Genomic DNA, 18,639 nt, shown 5'->3' on the forward strand with positions numbered 1-18,639 from the left:
TATTATTATAATCTAAACTAAAATAATATATATTTCAAATATAAACTAAAGGTCCCATGGACAAAATCCAACATAAGAGAGTCGTTAATCGTTACCTCACTGTGTTCAATCTCCTCAAAATAAAGCGAAAAAAAAAAAAAAATGTTATGCGCTATGGCCATCGACAGCGTCGCTCTGAGAAAATCGGTGGCCGGAATCGAGGCTGGGCGACCCTTTAATCAGAACCCTTCTTCCTCACCCACCCGCTTTCATTTGAAACTGAAATTTCCTCTACTTTCACAGACCAAATCTACGAAGCTTCCCATTGAATTTCATTCTAACCCACTTCACACCCTCAACATCCTCCCGTTTGCGCGACTTTCCTGCTCTGTTTCTCTCCTCTTTCGCTGGTTAGACCCATTCTACTATACCCTTTTATCTTTCTCCCTTCATTTTTATGTATTTTCCATTAATTTTGTGTTTATAGATATAGGGGTTTGTTGAAAATTTATTGAATCTTTCAGAACGTACCGAAGAAATTAGGTTATAAATCTTCTGAAAATCGGAAATGGGGATGTGTTTTTTTGTTAGATTTTCGGTTGTTAATTTTTGGTGATTAGTATGTGTAGAAGCATTTATGCATTGTTGTATCAGTGTTTGATGAGATGATAACTTTTACTCCAGGGATTCTTGGAGATGGGCTGCTCAATTCACTTCCTATTACTTGTTCTTTCTTTGTTTAGTTGCGCAAGCCCACGGTTATCCATCTTTTTCTAATAGATATCCGTGTGAAGATGTTAACTTGTATTATGCTAATGTAGCAAAGTTAAAAGGTGAACCTCTCAAACGTAAGCTAAATTCAATTGTTGCTGCACATCATTCCTTGTCCTATAAAGAGGTACCTTTTTTTTAATTTTTGGGAGACACATATTTTGGTTATTAAGGTTTGAGTTTGGTAGCATTTAGGTCTTGAGTTTTCAAACTCGAAATTTTAACTGTTACGGTTTGAAAAAATGGTTTATTTTGTGTGTGACATCAATTTTCTGTTAATTAGCTAATTGAAAGTTGACATGGTTGCCGCTTCTTTCTCCCTCCTCCATTGGCTGCTGCTCACTCACCATTGTCGTTCTCCCTCGTCCTGAAACGAGGGGCAGCCTCTCATCCTCCCTTGCCCACCCTTGTCCACCACCCTTGCCCACCTCATCTTTAAACGAGGAAGAGTTTCAATATCGAGGGAGAAGGGTGAGGTAGGGGCACTATGGGTGCTGGCAGGAGAGTAGCGGAGGATGGGGAAAGAAGAGAGAAAAAAAATTTATTATTTTAAAATATTTTAAAAAATATATTTTTGAATAAATAGATGTCACATTATCTCTAATTAACGGTTAACCGTGGAGACCAAATAAACCATTTTTCCAAACTCCAGGTATTAAAATGTCTGAGTTTAAAAACCCAGAGACCCAAGTGTTGCCAAACTCAAACTTCAAAGATTAAAGTCCCTTTATTTTTTATGACAAACTTTTAGCTCTAGCTAGTTCCTCTTCTAGTTCGTCTAATATGTTAATTACGCATCTAATGCTCAGCTAAGCGGATTTGATGAACAGGTCTGGGATGCCATCAAGATTCTTGATGCTGCTGATGTTGACAAACCAGAAGCCTCATCGGCAATGTAATTCTAGTTACAGCTAAAACTACTTCAATTTTATTTGGTTTGTAATTTTGATTCATACATATCTAACTATTTCATGCAACATAACTTTTCCCATTTTGGTGAAGCAGGTATTAAAATGGCTTGTGCCTTATATTCTACATAGTTGATGAATTCTACCTGAATATTCATTGTCCACTTTTACCACAGAGTGGAGATTTACTCGCAAAGGATTGTGTCAAAGTCTCTAGCAGGGAAACCTGAGGGTTGGAACAGTAAGTTCTTTAGTAGACTAATTTTTGAACTTGCCATGCCAAATGTCTAAACATCTTTATACCATGTCCTTCACTTTGATCTCCTGCTCTAAATCTTTCAGTTTAAGTAGCTTTCTTGGCAATTTGAGTAAAAAGATGAATGTATGACTGTTACTGTAGAATATTGAACAATCAGTATCTGGCATATCAAGGCAAATTAACAACAGTATCTATAGATGACGAGTTATTTTTCCTTCTTCTTTCCATTTTGTTATTCAGGGGAGCATTTGTGGCCTCGTTCTTATGGGCTTAGAAGAGGTCCATCCCTGACTGATTTGCACAATATTCATCCAGCAGATACAAATGGTAATTTGAGAATTTTCTATTCTGGCAAAAAGTCGATGAAATTAGTTTGATATTAGTAACTAACTGAAGTTTGAGCAGTGAATTTGTCCCGGGGGAACAAATATTTTGGAGAATGCCAAGTTAACTCCCCAGAATGTTTAAAGCCAGCCTACAAAGAAGCAGCTTCCGATACTGAAACCGACAAGGAAAAATGGGCACCTCCTAAGCGTGTAAGACTTTTGTTGAACTTTTGGCAATCTTGAAGTTGGAATTCTTTCTTTCCCGGGAAAAATGTGTATAGATTCAAAGCATTCTTTTATAAGATATTGATATGCATTTGGGAGATGATCTCATATATCATAGAATATCCATGGCAGTATATCATATATTCTTACTTGTGGCTTCTTATTTGGATTAGGAAATAGAAAACCTGCACTGTTATCTTTGAAACTCGAGAAGTCTCTGAATAAATACACATATCACTATCCTAGTTTATCTAGATCAGAAACATATAAAAAATTATTAAATCTAGAATGCAGTGATTGCTTGAGTTGTCGTTACTTATAATCACAATTTCCTTATCTGCATTTGTTTTCACTGGCAGGTTAGAGGAGATATAGCAAGGGCAGTAATGTATATGGCAGTCTGTTATGGGTTTCACCTTTCTGATTCTCCAAACAAGGGTAGGTTTCAAGGGGAAAAAGCAGTAACAGTCAATGCAATGCAATTTCTTATTTATTCATTTATTTTTGCATATTCTGTCATTTATGTACTGCTTTCATCATGTATACATTTCAAAAAATAAATTGTCAAGATTTTAATAGTGTTTCACCCATCCTTTGTAGGAAATAAGGAGATGGGCCTAGTTTCCACATTGTTAAAATGGAATGAGGGTGATCCGCCATCAAGAGAAGAGAAGTTGAGAAATGACAGAATATGCGAGTTTTATCAGCACAATAGAAATCCTTTTGTCGATCATCCAGAATACGCTGAGCTAATTTGGAAGCAAATGTCTCTGGCTCGTGAAAGCTCAAAGTTTCTCAAGGGAAAGCAATGATCAATATATGTCATGACCATTAACCGCCACAAGGTGAGAGTTTCTTGCGGAGGAGATATTCTTTTTGTACTTGGTGATATTCATTTTTTCCTCTGCTTATTGAAAGAGGGTAGCAATGCATCATATGAGATTCTAGTTTATATTTATTCACAACGAAATATGTTTAATATTATACATCAAGGAAATTAGGCTAGGCCGAGAGTTGATTTAATCTGTTTAATCTATCCTCAATGTTCCTTCTGATAAGTGGATTTAGATATTCATTTAATTATAATATTAAATGATTGTGAAAGAAAATACTTCAAGAATTTGAATTTAGAACTTCTATAATATTATCATGCCTCAATTCCACCGCGAGAAAAGTTGGGGGTGGGGTGTATGAATTTCCAACTAATTTCAGTTGAACAAATAATGGAGTTTGACTTGGGAAAGATGACTTATATGTTCACATAGCCTAAAGAACGAAAATGGTTTCTCTAATTAAGCTACGGACTATGTAGAATATTGACTAACATTCTTCATTTTGTTCCTCTTAAAATTGTAGTTCTTATAGAACAAGTGTTGAAATTAGGGTTTTTTACTCTAGGGGCAATTTTGTCTTTTTACTTGTACCCTAGGGTTTTCCTTTTTTCTTTTTAAGCTGGTAGTCACTATGTATTATTTGTATCAGTCATATAATAAAAATCCTTCATCCCGTGATTTTTTCTCCCTGATTAGGGTTTTCCACGTAAACCTTGTGTGAGCTATTTTCTTTCTCTACTCTGTCTTTTTCATCACGGTATCAAAATATGGAGACGAAACCTTGATCACCATTGAGGAAAACCCAACAAGAGAATCCCAAACCAATGGCACAGATATAGCCATTGTTATCCAAAACGCCATTGACTGATATTTCCAATCTGTCATTCACCACCTTCAACGTGATGACCAGCCGACTAGAACCGATCACCCGATCAGATCCGACCAGCCGGTGACTTCCCTTCCGATTTCGTCCGATCCCCCACAGATGCAACCGATCGAAAATCATCCACAGCAGGCCCAGTCGATGTCTTCCGCACCGCACAGGCTGAAGTTGCATCTGCCGTTCGATGCCCTCCAGGTAACACAGTCGACCGTCGTTGAATCACAAGGGTTGAAACCGAGCCTACCATTCCAGTTGACCCGCAACTTTCCGCCAAATCTCCAGCCAGGTAACTCATTGTTTTCAGCCGAGCCTGGCATCTTTCCTCCCGTGCGGGTCGATCCAACAATTTCGGCAGGCAGGTTCCAGCCGGTCCTTCAATTAGGCGCAAACCAAGACTTCCAGTCGGGTCAGCCGAGAATGAATCCAATCAGTGGCCGTCACTTAATCAATTGAGATCCCATGTTTCAGCCGGATGCGAATAGTAATTTGGGACAATCGTCGCCAATCATGGGTGGATTTGGAGGAGGAGAATCATCGTCCCATCGTCGGGATCAAGGGAGTATAATCCAAGACCAGTTTACTCAGTTGCAACTACAGATTAAGCAGCTGAATGAGATGTTCCAACAACAGATGGTTGCCATTGGAGAAGCATTGGGATCAGTATCTAATGTCCAGTCAGATCTAAACCAGAATCAACTGATTTACCCTGGAAATTTGGTAACTTCTTTCCCTACGTACTCTTCAAATTTATTCTCTGGAGCTATAGGCAACTCTTCTAGCTTTATTGTAGGAGAAAAGTTGAATGGTGAATTATTTTTCTTGGTCTCAATCTATTAAAATGGAGGGTCGTCACAAATTTGGGTATGTGACGAGTGAGATACGAAACCAAGGCCAGAAGACCCCCAAGAACGAATTTGGAAGGGGGAGGACTCTTTGCTGAGATCTATTTTGGTAGGAAGTATGGAACCTCAGATTAGAAAACCCCTATTATATGCAGCCACAGCTCGAGATATTTGGGAGGTAGTCCAAAAACTTTACTCGAGGAGACAGAACGCTTCACGATTATATACCTTACGTAAGCAAGTCCATGAGTGTAAGCAAGGGGCAATGGATGTTACAACATACTTCAATAAACTCACTTCTTTGGCAAGAGATGGATTTGTGCTGTGAGATGATTTGGAATTGTCCTTGTGGAGGAGTTTTGCACTATCAATCTGAGGAAACCGATCGTGTATACGACTTTCTTGTGAGACTAAACTCTAAGTTTGATGCAGTACGAAGTCATATATTGGGAACCCGTCCGATACCATCCTTAATGAAAGTCTGTTCTGAAGTACGTCCCGAGGAAGACAGGTCTAGGACGATGAATGATACTCTTGTGACTCCGACAGATTCCGCTGCTTTCAAAACTTCAAGCCCTGCCTATGATAAGTAGAACAGTAAGCCGCCGCTAGTGTGTGAACATTGCAAGAAACCCTGGCACACGAAAGATCAGTGCTGGAAATTGCATGGCCGTCCACCGAATGGTAAGAAACAGTGAAGCCAGGCACTGGTAGGTGAATCAGTAACTGGAGACACACAGTCTCAGAATCAGGAAAACAGTCAGAGCACTACTAGTACAGTAGGAGTCAGTGTAATCGCCCAATTAGGTATTTTTCACTCCTCTGACATTGTTAGTATAATTGGTAATAAACCATGGATTTTAGATTCTGGGGCTACAGACCACTTGATTGGTTCCTCTGACTAGTTTCTCTCTTATCAACCAAGTGCTGGGAATGAGAGGATCAAGATTGCTGATGGGTCTTTTGCCCCAGTTGCTGGAAAAGGACGGGTGTCACCTTTTGAGGGCTTAGTTCTCCAAGATGTGTTGCATGTGCGAAAAGTTTCTTACAACCTTTTATCTATTAGTAAAATTACAAGGGATTTGAAATGTCGTGTTATCTTCTCACCTGATGCTGTTGCTTTTCAGGATCTGAACTCGGGGATGACGACTGGCACTGTCCGACATGACAAGGTGCTCTATTTCCTCACTGAAGAAGCCTCATCTAGTATATGTGATAGGACTAGTTTGCTTTCATCTCATTTTTCTGTTTCTGAAACTAACTATATGTTATGGCACTATTGCCTTGGGCACCCTAATTTTCAGTATATGAATTATTTGTTTCCTCATCTTTTTCATAATGTTAATATCTCTAATTAAATTGCGATGTGTGTGTCCAAACCAAACAGCTCCGTGAATCATTCAAGTCTCAGTCTTATAAGCCTTCTAAACCATTCACCCTGTTCCATAGCGATGTCTGGGGTCCATCACCTGTTACTACCATTATTGGAAAGCGATGGTTTGTAACCTTCATTGACGATCGTACTAGGCTAACCTGGGTTTTCCTTTTGACAGACAAATCCGAAGTTACATTGGTCTTTCTACAATTCTACTATAGAAACCCAGTTCAATGCCAAAATCGTTATTCTCTGTAGTGATAATGGTCAGGAATACTTTAATAATTCCTTAAGAGAGTTCTTAATCTCGAAAGGAATAGTCCATCAGAGTTCCTGTGCGTACACCCTTCAACAAAATGGAGTGGCCAAACGGAAAAACTGTCACCTAATCGAAGTTGCTCGGTCTCTTATGTTGTCAACTTCCTTTTTTTCCTATTTATGGGGAGATGCTGTTTTGACAGCAGCCCATCTAATAAATCGAATGTCGTCCCGGGCTTTAAAATTTCAAACCCCCTTGGATTACTTCAAAGAGTCCTATCCTAATAACCATCTTATTTTTGTTGTTCCCCTCCGAGTATTTGGATATGTTGTGTTTGTCCATACTCATGGCCCTAACCGAACCAAGTTTACTCCTCGTGCTAAAAAATGTGTCTTTGTGGGGTATCCACTTCATCAGTATGGGTACAAGTGTTACCATCCCTCCGCCAGAAAATACTTTGTTTCAATGGATATGACATTCTTCGAAGATCATCCATTCTTTCCCAATGGTTCTTTTCAGGAGGAGAATACTAGTGAAGAAACCAATTGGGCTTCGAGTCTATCCGTCTTGCTTGAACCCATCCTTGATATAAGTACCAATGAATCCATTCTACCTACCAAACAAGTCCCATGGATCACATACTATAGGAGGAATCTTAGAAAGGAAATGGCACCGCCTGTTACTTCTCCGACTCCAGTCCATGAGTCAGAACGGGGATCAGTTCTAGGTATTAATACTCCTATCCCTGATAATGGTAATAGATGTGATAGAACTGATGCTTGTGTTGAAAATGATGAGAGCAAAGACAGGGAAGACAATGACAATCAGAATGATTCCACCAGAAATAATCTGACAGAGGCAGGAAATGATGATTGTGAGACATTTGTTCCAGCAGAGAATATTGTTGAACTTGGAATAGAAATGTCACCTATTCCAGGTGAAAACACCGTTGAGAGTGGAAAAGAAATGACAGAGCATGAGACTTATAAGCAGGAGGTGGATTACAGTATGAAGTCCGATGAAAATAAAGACCGAGATGCATCGCTTGACCTTTCGATTACCCTGTGGAAAGGTACCAGATCGTGTATAAAATATCCACTGTAGAGTTACTTGTCTTATAGCAACTTGTCTCCTAGGTTCAAGGCCCTCACTACGAGCCTAGACACAGTGGTGATACCGTATAGTATACACACCGCAATGGAGATTCCTGAATGGAAAGCCGCAGTCATGGAAGAAATGGGGGCGCTTGAGAAAAATCATACATGGGACCAAGTTACTCTTCCTAATGGACACAAAGCAGTTGGATGTAAATGGGTGTTCACAGTAAAGTATAGGCCCGATGGAACAGTTGATAGATACAAGGGCAGGTTGGTTGCAAGAGGTTTTACTCAGACTTTCGGAGTTGATTATTCCGAGACTTTTTCACCAGTAGCAAAGCTGAATACAATACGGGTTCTGCTTTCAGTTGCAGTTAATAAAGATTGGCCCCTTCATCAGTTTGATGTGAAGCATGCTTTTCTCAACGGAGAGTTGAAGGAAGAAGTTTACATGAGTCCTCCCCTAGGATTCGAGAAACAGTTTAACCACCGAGTTTGCAGACTAAAGAAGTCCTTATATGGGTTAAAACAGTCCCCGAGGGCCTGGTTTGGCAGGTTTACTACTTTTGTAAAGTCATAAGGGTATAGTCAGGGACATTCAGATCACACTCTCTTCCCTAAGAGGTTAGTATCCAGGAAGATTGCAGTTTTGATTGTTTATGTTGATGATATTGTCATTTCAGGTGATGATGCTTCAGAGATTGACCGATTAAAGACAAAGATGGCTGAGGAATTTGAAATCAAGGACCTTGGAAAACTAAGGTACTTCCTTGGAATGGAGGTAGCTCGATCGAGAGAAGGGATTTCAGTTTCCCAACGGAAATATACTCTGGACTTACTTAAGGAGATAGGTATGACAGGCTGCAAACCAGTTGATACTCCTATAGAAGTGAATGCAAAGTTAAGTGATATGAGTGAAGGTGTTCCAGTTAATAAAGAGAGATATCAGCGACTTGTTGGAAAGTTAATATATCTCTCTCATACTAGACCTGACATTTTATATGCAGTGAGTATGGTAAGTTAGTTTATACAGTCTCCGTACGAAGAACATATGAGGGCGGTGGAACGCATCCTGAGATATCTGAAAACTTCTCTAGGGAGAGGCTTGATGTTCAGAAAAACTAAAAGACAATGCATCAAGGCATACACAGATGTAGATTGCTCTGGTTCTGTGGTAGACAGAAAGTTGACATTAGGGTATTGTACCTTTGTGTGGGGTAACCTTGTCACATGGAGGAGTAAAAAACAAGGGGTTGTTGCCAAAAGTAGTGCCGAAGCTGAGTACAGGGCCATGAGTCTGGGGATCTGTGAAGAAATTTGGCTTGAAAAGTTTTAAGAGACCTTGACCAAGATCACATCGGTCCAATGAAACTCTATTGTGATAACAAAGCCGCAATAAGCATAGCAAATAACCCAGTTCAACATGATAGAACAAAGCATGTGGAGATTGATCGGCATTTCATCAAGGAGAGACTTGACAATGGCAACATTTGTGTCCTCTATGTTCCTTCTAGCCAACAGATTGCAGATGTCCTAACAAAGGGGTTGCTTAGACAGTTGTTTGACTTGTATGTGAGCAAGTTGGGTCTTATTGACATCTACGCCCCAACTTGAGGGGGAGTGTTGAAATTAGGGTTTTTTACACTAGAGGCAATTTTGTCTTTTTACTTGTACCCTAGGGTTTCCCTTTTTTCTATTTAAGTTGATAGTCACTGTGTATTCTTTGTATCAGTCATATAATAAAAATCCTTCATCTCGTGGTTTTTTCTCCCTGATTAGGGTTTTCCACGTAAACCTTGTGTGTGCTATTTTCTTTCTCTACTCTGTCTTTTTCATCAACAAGACTATGCCCTTACTACATTTAGTTGTCAAGGAAACTCATAGGATACTAAATTTTAGGTCGGTGGTTATCAGGGCTTGGACTCATTCTCTCTGAGCTCTTTATTACTTAGCACTTATCGACCGAGATGCCAACCTAGAGTGGTTTACCCCTTTAAAGTCTATTGAACTCTTGGAATCTAAAAACAGATATCCATAATCAAGAATCTGTAAAGGAAACATCTATATCTTAAAAATTTTTTAATGCACTATCTCAAGATGGAAGGTTGAGTTGATGTGGTAAGCCTTTTGTTACTACCAATACGATTGCAGTGTCATGTAAAAAGTTGAAATGGAAGAGTAGTAGAAAAAGATAAAATTATATTAATACTTTTTAGTAAGAATAATCTAACTTACTAGAATGGTCCTCATGAAAATTGTGACACCAATGTCTTGTTGACATAAAAAAATGAAGAGTAAGTTAAAACTATATGATAATTGTTTCAATTTCTCCTCCAATGTAACAAAAAGGAAATGTTTGGAAGTCAAAGAGCAAGTTTCGTTTCCATGACTAAGTAGGCATTGGCATTCATTGCCTTCACTGTAAAGGAGATGGAGTGGTATCTGCATGATTAGTCAACGAGAGATCTATGTTCCTTCTATGCCTTCTTTCCAAGAAAGCTGGTTTCAAAGGCGTTTGAACAATTTCAAACTTGTATGTTAGCATAGCAACAATCTCAGACATTGCAGGTCTTAGATTTCCATGAGGTTGAAGGCATAACAAAGCAACCTGAATTGCATGTGCTACATTCTTCTCCAAATATCCACCATCCTTCATCCTTGGATCCACTAGTTCGGTGAGTGCAGACCTCTCATATAGTTTCCATGCCTGCATATTAGTATAGTTGAATAGTCATATCAGAATGTCTTAAAATTGACAAATACTGGACAATAGTTGTGGGATTCTATGCATGTACATATTCAGGAAGATATTGCATTTCGGTTGGTAAAGAAAGATTTGTGTTTTTCCTGCCACTGATGATTTCTAGCACAAGAACTCCAAAGCTGTATACATCTGCCTTCTCTGACAGTTCTCCCCTAATTGCATATTCCGGCGCTGTGTAACCTCTGAACAAATGAAGAGCATGTGATAAAACTATCAATATAACAGAATATTACATCAAATTGTTTAGCCTAGCCAGTGATTTATCAGAAGGCTTACAGAGTTCCAGCAAATGTAGTGCTTAGGTATGCTTGGTCATCAGGGAAGAACCTAGCCAGCCCAAAATCACCAATCTTCGGTTGAAATTTGTCATCAAGAAGAATGTTGTTTGCTTTGATGTCTCGGTGAATAATTCTTAGATGGGAATCCTCATGTAGATACTGCAACCCTTTGGCAATGCCTCTGATAATCTTCAATCTGGTGTTCCAGTTGAGGATTTGGTCACTTCCACCTGTTTTGTAAGAATTTTGATGTTCAACATTATTGTATTGGCAGGTCAAGGGTAGGGAAGATCACAACTTATAGAGAAGAACTATTAGTAATACCATATATTATGAGATCTAAACTCCTGTTCTCCATATATTCATACACGAGTAGCCGTTGAGGCCCATCAGAGCAACAACCAAGCAGGCGAACAAGGTTCTTGTGTTGGATGCTTGTTATTAGTCTGACCTCTGATAGAAATTCTGGCTCTCCCTGTTGGGATTTGTTAAGTGAAAGTTTCTTAATTGCAACCATTCTTCCATCTTCTAGTGTTCCCTATAAAAGATAAGTTTGAAGTTAAATTGGAAAAATGAAGATACCTCGCAATCTAACCCACATTTGTTCCAAAAGGAAAAAAAAAACCCAATCCAAGAAAGGTAAACCCAAAGAGACACCATCTTAAGGGGCATATTGAGAATCCCAAATTGAAAAGATGAAGAGCCCTTGCAATTTTTACAAGATACATGGGTTACTCATCTCATTGCCAATTGGTTTTGAGATGGAACCATATTTATCTAATAGAAATTCATACCAGATAGACGGGTCCAAAACCTCCCTGGCCTAGAAGATTTTTCGGGTTAAAATTCTTTGTTGCCTTTTTCAGTGTGTGAAAGTCGAAGTAACTTAATGAATGCAGGTTCTCGCTTAACAAATCTGTTGATGCTGCAGCATGAGAATAAAAAAATATTTACTTTTTGGCAATTTGATAAGCATTAGTAGTTTCTTCTGATCTTGCAATATTACTTTCTTTTGTTACCTTGAGTTGTTCCAGTTTGTCTTAATAACTTCACCACCTTATTTTGTTTGATAGATTTCCTAAAGATCAATATGAGAATCAGCAATATTACCACCACAACTAGCATTCCAAGGAAGAAGCAGAAAACTGGAGAATGTAGCAGAGATGAAGAGCTCTTCATCTGATCTTTAGAGATTCCTGGAACAACAGCCCATGTAAATTTTATTGGTTTCAGAATGCAAAATGAATCCCTAATAACACTATACTAGAGAGTGGCTCCTACAATTTTGAATTTCTTGCCAAGACAGAGGTCAAAATTAAAGTTGAATTCCATATCTGGTAAGAACAAGTGTCAGAAATGAGTGTGGAGTTTATAATACCTTGAAGTATTCGGCGAGGCATCCCTCAGTTGGCCTGCAAGACATAAAGGAAGAAGCTTTTAACCAAATATTCAATTCAGGTTCTCTTCTCTGTTTTATTGTCTTTCCTTTTTTAGGGTTGAGAAGTGAAGCTGTTCTTTGAAGTGTACTGAAAGTGCTTGAGCTGAACAGATGATGACATAAAACCAGCATAGTTTTTGACGAAAGAGGTAAACTGTGAAGTTCCCTCGGATATTACAAATTCTCATTTGGGTCTTATTGGCAGTTGGCACCTTGATAGAAATATCCAAACTTTTTTTTTTTTTCCTTTTTTTTAAATTACCTTTTTGTCCATGGGGTTTGGATAATAGATCAACTTCATCGTTAATTGTAGTTCCTATGATTTGATAAAACTCATATAAATGATCTCTATAAGACTGCTTCTAGAGTGAAGACTAACTCCACAAATCAACACAAACTTTTTCGGTATGTTTTGTCCTGACTCACATATTTCCTAAAAAATTTTCCAAGAGGTCATTCAACATAGTATTGTTCTTAGCTAAGCACACTTAACCTTGGAGTTTCTATGGTTGAATCATTAAAAAGGAAGGTAAATTTATTGGTATAGGTAGTAGCTTTCAATCATTCTAAGCCTTTCTTAATCATACTTTTATATCATCGTAATCCCTCTAATTTGGATGTGATTTTGGTTCATTCATATACTTTTGAACTGGCGCATTACAAATTATAAAGATTTTATCAAATTATAGAGACTATTTATGAGACTTTATCAAACCAAAGAGACTAAATTCTATCTTTCAAAATTGAATGAACAAAATTTTAATTTTTTTTCAAATCACAAGGACAAAATTTGTAATCTAACCGTTTAAAAAGTCATAGACTTTCATCTGAAAGTTTAGGAATTACTCGATTTTAGTCCTTCCCTTCACGTTAGGTTTCAGTTGGTCATTTTAACAGAAAAATTAAGTGGCATTTATTCTTTGGAGTTTGTTTTGATATTGTAAAAATGGATAAAAGCAGGATGGGGACGTTTGTCTGTGGTCTTGGACATTAACTCTTATGCTAGTGAGAATTTGTAATGATATAAATCCAAACACACATGGGATTTGTTGTTGTCAACAACAGCTAATTGAAAACAACAAGAAATATGTTCATAGTACGGCTATCTTCTTTGTCTTTCTTTCTAGTTGTTTTGCATTTACTAGATATGATATATCTATTGATAACCTCAAATTATCGCCACCATTTTTATGGTCAGAAAATTTCATTTAGTATTACGTATGTAATTCCATTTTTTTTTCTTTTTATTAACATTAATTAAAGTAGTTGATCTTGTAGCCAAAAATATGTCTATTTGGAGCAATGTTGGAGTGGATAAGTTCTTCCCTCAAAATTAAATAGATTCATATTCGAAAGAACTTATTGTCAATCAGTAGATCAAGTGAACCAAAAACTTATGAATAGATAAAAACACAATTCAACCAATTTTCAAGTATAGTTTTCTTTTGGTCCATAAGTTTCAAAGTGCTACACTTTTACTTTGAGTTTTGAGTTTGATTTTCATTTGGTACTTAGATTTCAAAATATTACATTTTTATCTTTGAGTTTTGAGTTTAGTTTTCATTAATCACTAAATTTCAATATTTACACTTTTACCCTCTGAGTTTTCACGAATGCCCACTCTTGGTTTTTGGCATTATCTTTCATTTAATTAATTAAAAATAACTATCATGTTAAAAAATTTAATCAAGTTTAATAGTGATGAGAATTAGTAAAAATTAATTTAATTCTTTTAAATTAACTAATAGATATTAACATTGAAGAGAGTTTTGCTTTCTTCATGGAAAATCAAGTGTAAAAATATAAATCTTGAAACCTATTGACTAAATTGGATATTAAACTGACAATTCAAGAATAAAAATGTAAGATTTTGGAACTAGATCAAATAAGAAACTCAAAATTCAAGGTAAGAGTAACATTTTGAAACCTAAGTAGTCAATGAAAACTAAATCTAAAATTTATAGATAAAAAAGATATTATTTTTTCAAATATAAATTAGTCTCAAATTCATAATAATGTATTGAACAAACTCATATATATGCAAAATCTTAAATATCTTTGATCATTAAGCTATAATTATCATTTATCACTCTAAATAAGAACCATAATGTCAAATATTATATATAAAGAAGAGAGTATTCAAGTCTACAATCTAGATAACAAAACTTAAGACATTCTAGTATTTTCCTTGACATTGATGGGTTTTTCTTTAATTATTATTTCTAATCCATATTTCAGAAATGAAAATATTTGTTTCACTCTTTTTTGTGAGTCAAAATATATCTTCCATTCTAGTAAAAGAAAAGGAAATTAGACGTTGAACAGACACATAATGGTCAATGCATTGACTAAAAGCAGCTGAGATTAGGTCAAAATACAAAATTCCAAAGGCTTTGACCAATCATTTCAAAAGGTCAACAAACATGTCAAATCCAACATTGTTAATGAAGAATTCAACCGTGGGTTACACTTCATTTCTTAATCATACTTTTTTTTTTATTAAAACATCAATCCCAATTAATTACCCAAAAAAAGAAAACATCAAAACCAAATCATCACCAAACCACGATTCTCTCTTTCTTTGGACTGTGTTCAATGTTATGTCCCCTAAAACCAAAGTTACATTGTCCTCATCCTCTTTGTCATTAGGATCTCGAGAGACGAGAAGCTAAAGAAAATCCCTTACACATATCAATTTTCATTATTACTTTATTTTAGGTTAACTTGTAAATTCTAATTATAAATCATACAAATTAGATTCTAACTTTTTTACAAATCATAGAAATCGAATTTATAATTTAACCTTTATTTTATCATCAATTTCGAAATGAATTGAAATAGTATACGATTTGTTTTTTTTAATATCCGTGAATGTCTGGATCGAATTATGACTAATTTCACAGGACAACTCGGTTGATCCTATAACATTTGAGTAGATGATCATTATGGATGGAACCCTTTCCTCTAACTTTTTATCAAATTCATGTATTTTAATGAGTGTTGGGTCAATTCATGATGTTACCAAGGTTTTTTTAGAAGCTAAAGAGCTGAGAATGTCAAGAGAGAGTAAATGGGAAAAGTAAGTTTTTATTGGAAAGTAGTTTGGAAATTGAATGCACACTGTCCATAGTTGTTTGTCAGCTGCAACGAAAGAAAAAAAAGCTCTATTCAATTCCCTTGCTATTATTATTTTTTTTTCAGACCCATTTTTTAATTCAATGCCATTTCCCAAATATGGAATATGCATATCATATTGGTGGGATTTCATTTCATTTTCCCCTCTCCTTCTCTCTCTCTCTTCATATTTTATTTCTCCTTAAAGCATCCATCTGCCTAATTAACTCATTGCTATCTACTTCAATTGGAAAACTTCAATTAAATTTTTCATCAAAAGCTGATGCCTTGTTGCTTTCATCCATTATTCCCTTCAACCATCTTAGTGAGTACAGTTATATATAATAATAATATTCTAATATTTTCTTGTAAAGTTTGAGCCTTTTTTGATTTGGAACAAGAAAAACTGAAATGGGGTTTGGAAGAGCTTTCTTGATTTCACTTACATTAAAATGAACAAAAATTAGATTAATATCAACAGAAGAAAGAACAACCTCATGAAAATTTACCAAGACAAAAGCTTAAGAAGACATTAAAACAAAAACAAAAACATTATCATAATCATGATGATCAAGAGCATAAACTATACTAATAACTATTATCTCTGATCTTCATTTCTTTTTTCTCTACTTATTGTGAAGTGGGTTAGGGCCAGTAGGAACAACCCTTTTCTCTTCAAAGTTGGTGACATTATTATCGATCATCATCTTCATAGAGCTCAAGAAGAAGCACTCACAACAATGGATGTTCTTCAAGTACTTGCACCTATTGTTTGTCTCCAGTGCAGTTGTCAAGCTGTTTTTGTCGTCTCTGACACTGTCGTAAGCCAAAAACAACATCTTCCGAGCTTCCGCGACGGAGCTAACGCAAACGACTAAAAACGAAAGGCAAAGCACCAAAATGCTAGACTTAGCTAGTCCCATTGCACCACTCATTTTCAAAAATGAAAATTGATGATTTAGAAATGATGATCATGTGAAAGGGTGAAGACCCACAAAATCAAAAAGGATTGATGAGAATATACTGTGTTGGAAAATAGCTCTTCTCACTTAAGGGGGAGTAGAAAACAAAAACAAAAAAAACAAGAGAATGGAGAATTTATAGTTGAAAAGTAACTTGTGAAGGGAGAAAGAGAGAAGGAAAAGGCAAAAGGAATTGAGGAAGTGAGAGAGAAAAGGGAAGAAGAGGGAAGGAGTAGAAGAGAGTGTGAAGAACATTAACTAATGAATTATGATGGTACCAATAGGAAGAAATAAACAGTAAAAGACCTTTTTTTGATACATCAAAATCGTTTGTCTGATCCAAAAAAAAAAAAAAAAAAAAAAAAAAAAAAAAAAAAAAAAAAAAAAAAAAAAAAAAGAAAACCCTTCACCAACCCTCTTAATTGCCATTGGTGAAATATCATTATATACAAAATCAAACAAGACAAGGATTTGTAATTGGGAACTGTAACAAAAGCTCAAAACACAATATTTTGTTTCCTCTCTTTCTCATTATTTTTTAAATCCAACCATTGTGAATTATGAATATTTGAAAAACCTCATTTCAAGAAAGGGTTTTGTTTTCTTTATACGAAAGATCTAAATTTTAAATAATGGATGATGACGGTTGTCCCCATTTTTTAAAATGGTTATGCAATCGACAAATAAAGATAAAAGCAAAAAAGTGTAAGCTATAGAGAATTTACATGATTCACTAATAATGTATTAGTTACGTCTATGAACAGAGTGGGAGAATAATTTACTGTTAGAGAGAATAATTTCATATTATAGATCAGACACCTCTAGGATTAGAGAGTTATACGACACACTTCTCTAAACCCTAGAGTCAAAATCGTATAGTGTAAATGTGCTAGTGAAACCCTCCCACTTGGCCATTTGTAGTGCCAGAATTATCATGGCATTAATTCCAACGAAAATAATGAAGAAGTTGATCCTTTGCCAATGCTAGAATGCACTAACAACGAGTTAATTATCCATATACTACCCTCGTGCACCATTAATGAGAGTGTTTAGAGAGACAAGCACGAGCATGAATTCTAGGAGGAGCACAAACACAAGTGAGAGTGTGAGAGATCAATGAAGAGTGTGAGGGAGGGAAGAAAAGCCCTAGCTAACATGTGAGAGCAGTATTGTACAAATGATCTTAATTTTTCACTCACTAAAATCACAAGAGAAGGTATATATAATTAATATGTTATTAGTGTGTTTCAACAATGATAAAGGATTATACTTTATTATTTTCAAAATTTGGGATAAAAGATATTACGACCGCATAAAATTAAGGTCATACGTACAGAAAAGAGTATATGTATTCTCTTTATTGTCGAACTATGCTCATACTGTGTCATGTTTTTGTTCGTATATCTATAAAAACCAACCCACAACCCTAAACACAACAACCCTACTGCTTCTACTTCTTCCCCTATCATTTTTTTTCTTTTAAAACAAAAGAAAGATTTATATATATATATTTTTCAAATGGAAAAACAAAAAAAAAGACCCCTCAAACATTGATGAATTCCTCTAAATAACCAGTGAGTTATGAAGGAAGTTAGGATGTTCAATGAAGGATTTCCACGTGCACCCAAAAGGGGCCATTAAAAGCTGACATTCAGAGGGGGAAAAAAAAAGAGGAGAAAAATGCAGAGGGCAAAAAGCTTGGGGGAAGACGTTCATGGAGTTAATAGACATAATTTTTTTTTTAAAATAATATATAAATTATTATTATTTTTTATTTCATCTTTCTTTAATTTGCTTGGTTTTGCATTAATTGTGTTAGCTATTGTTTATTTTGAGGTCCGATCGGCTTAACTGGAATGGTGAAAAAAAATATTATAATATATATATATATATCAGAATTTTATTGCATGCATCATTTAATTTTCTATTAGGAAAAAGTCTATTCAATGCTTCATTGTATGTCAAGAAATTGTGTGTGTTTTTTAAAGGTAGGGATCTCGCAAGTCGAGGTCACACGATCAAAAGAGAAAAACAACCAACTCCATAAAAGATTACACAACTCGAGAAAATAGGTCTTAAGAAAAAGAGCTAACATGAATCCCATGAAAAGAATTCCCAAGCCGTTCATACCAACAGAGAAAAACATTAAAGTGCACAACCCCCGACTAATCACATAAGGAGGTGGTAAGATAATCCCGACACAAAAGACATGACTATAAAATTTTTGTTATGGATCGAGAACTATCAAAACTTAATTCAACATTATAGATATGTTACTAGTAACTCATAAAGTACTTTTGATTCTAAATTATAATTCTTTCTTTTA

The 18,639-nt window shown here is 35.9% G+C and overlaps 2 protein-coding genes across 3 annotated transcripts; one reads left to right on the forward strand and one right to left on the reverse strand.

The window, feature by feature from the left end:
- Positions 1-79: 79 nt before the first annotated feature.
- On the forward strand, positions 80-12,010 carry LOC120071119 (extracellular ribonuclease-like). Of its 2 annotated transcripts, none has more exons than XM_039023181.1 (9): positions 80-389; positions 664-877; positions 1,560-1,645; positions 1,835-1,899; positions 2,158-2,244; positions 2,323-2,453; positions 2,828-2,906; positions 3,069-3,313; positions 11,873-12,010. In XM_039023181.1, the coding sequence occupies exons 1-8, from the start codon at positions 142-144 to the stop codon at positions 3,278-3,280; spliced, it is 1,122 nt and encodes a 373-aa protein (XP_038879109.1). In that variant the 5' UTR covers positions 80-141; the 3' UTR covers positions 3,281-3,313; positions 11,873-12,010. The 2 variants fall into 2 exon arrangements, with proteins under 2 accessions (XP_038879109.1, XP_038879110.1); XM_039023182.1 differs by having other exon boundaries at positions 1,581-1,645.
- Positions 10,142-11,982, reverse strand: LOC120071118 (putative serine/threonine-protein kinase). Its single transcript, XM_039023179.1, has 6 exons — positions 11,819-11,982; positions 11,594-11,724; positions 11,124-11,337; positions 10,798-11,029; positions 10,553-10,703; positions 10,142-10,464 (listed from the first exon to the last, which is right to left on the reverse strand). The coding sequence occupies exons 1-6, from the start codon at positions 11,976-11,978 to the stop codon at positions 10,174-10,176; spliced, it is 1,179 nt and encodes a 392-aa protein (XP_038879107.1). The 5' UTR covers positions 11,979-11,982; the 3' UTR covers positions 10,142-10,173.
- Positions 12,011-18,639: the final 6,629 nt, after the last annotated feature.

This window comes from Benincasa hispida, chromosome 2 (assembly GCF_009727055.1).
Source record: "Benincasa hispida cultivar B227 chromosome 2, ASM972705v1, whole genome shotgun sequence".
NCBI lineage: Eukaryota > Viridiplantae > Streptophyta > Magnoliopsida > Cucurbitales > Cucurbitaceae > Benincasa > Benincasa hispida.

Excerpts from the sequence above, each read along its gene's own strand:
- LOC120071119 (XM_039023181.1), top strand. The coding sequence starts at position 142 with ATGTTATGCGCTATGGCCATCGACAGCGTCGCTCTGAGAAAATCGGTG. Across the intron at positions 878-1,559 it reads ATTCCTTGTCCTATAAAGAG|CTAAGCGGATTTGATGAACA; the intron begins GTACCTTTTTTT and ends TCTAATGCTCAG. Across the intron at positions 1,646-1,834 it reads CCAGAAGCCTCATCGGCAAT|AGTGGAGATTTACTCGCAAA; the intron begins GTAATTCTAGTT and ends CTTTTACCACAG.
- LOC120071118 (XM_039023179.1), bottom strand. The coding sequence starts at position 11,978 with ATGAAGAGCTCTTCATCTCTGCTACATTCTCCAGTTTTCTGCTTCTTC. Across the intron at positions 11,338-11,593 it reads GTTTTGGACCCGTCTATCTG|GGAACACTAGAAGATGGAAG; the intron begins GTATGAATTTCT and ends TATCTTTTATAG. Across the intron at positions 10,465-10,552 it reads TGCAATATCTTCCTGAATAT|GCATGGAAACTATATGAGAG; the intron begins GTACATGCATAG and ends ACTAATATGCAG.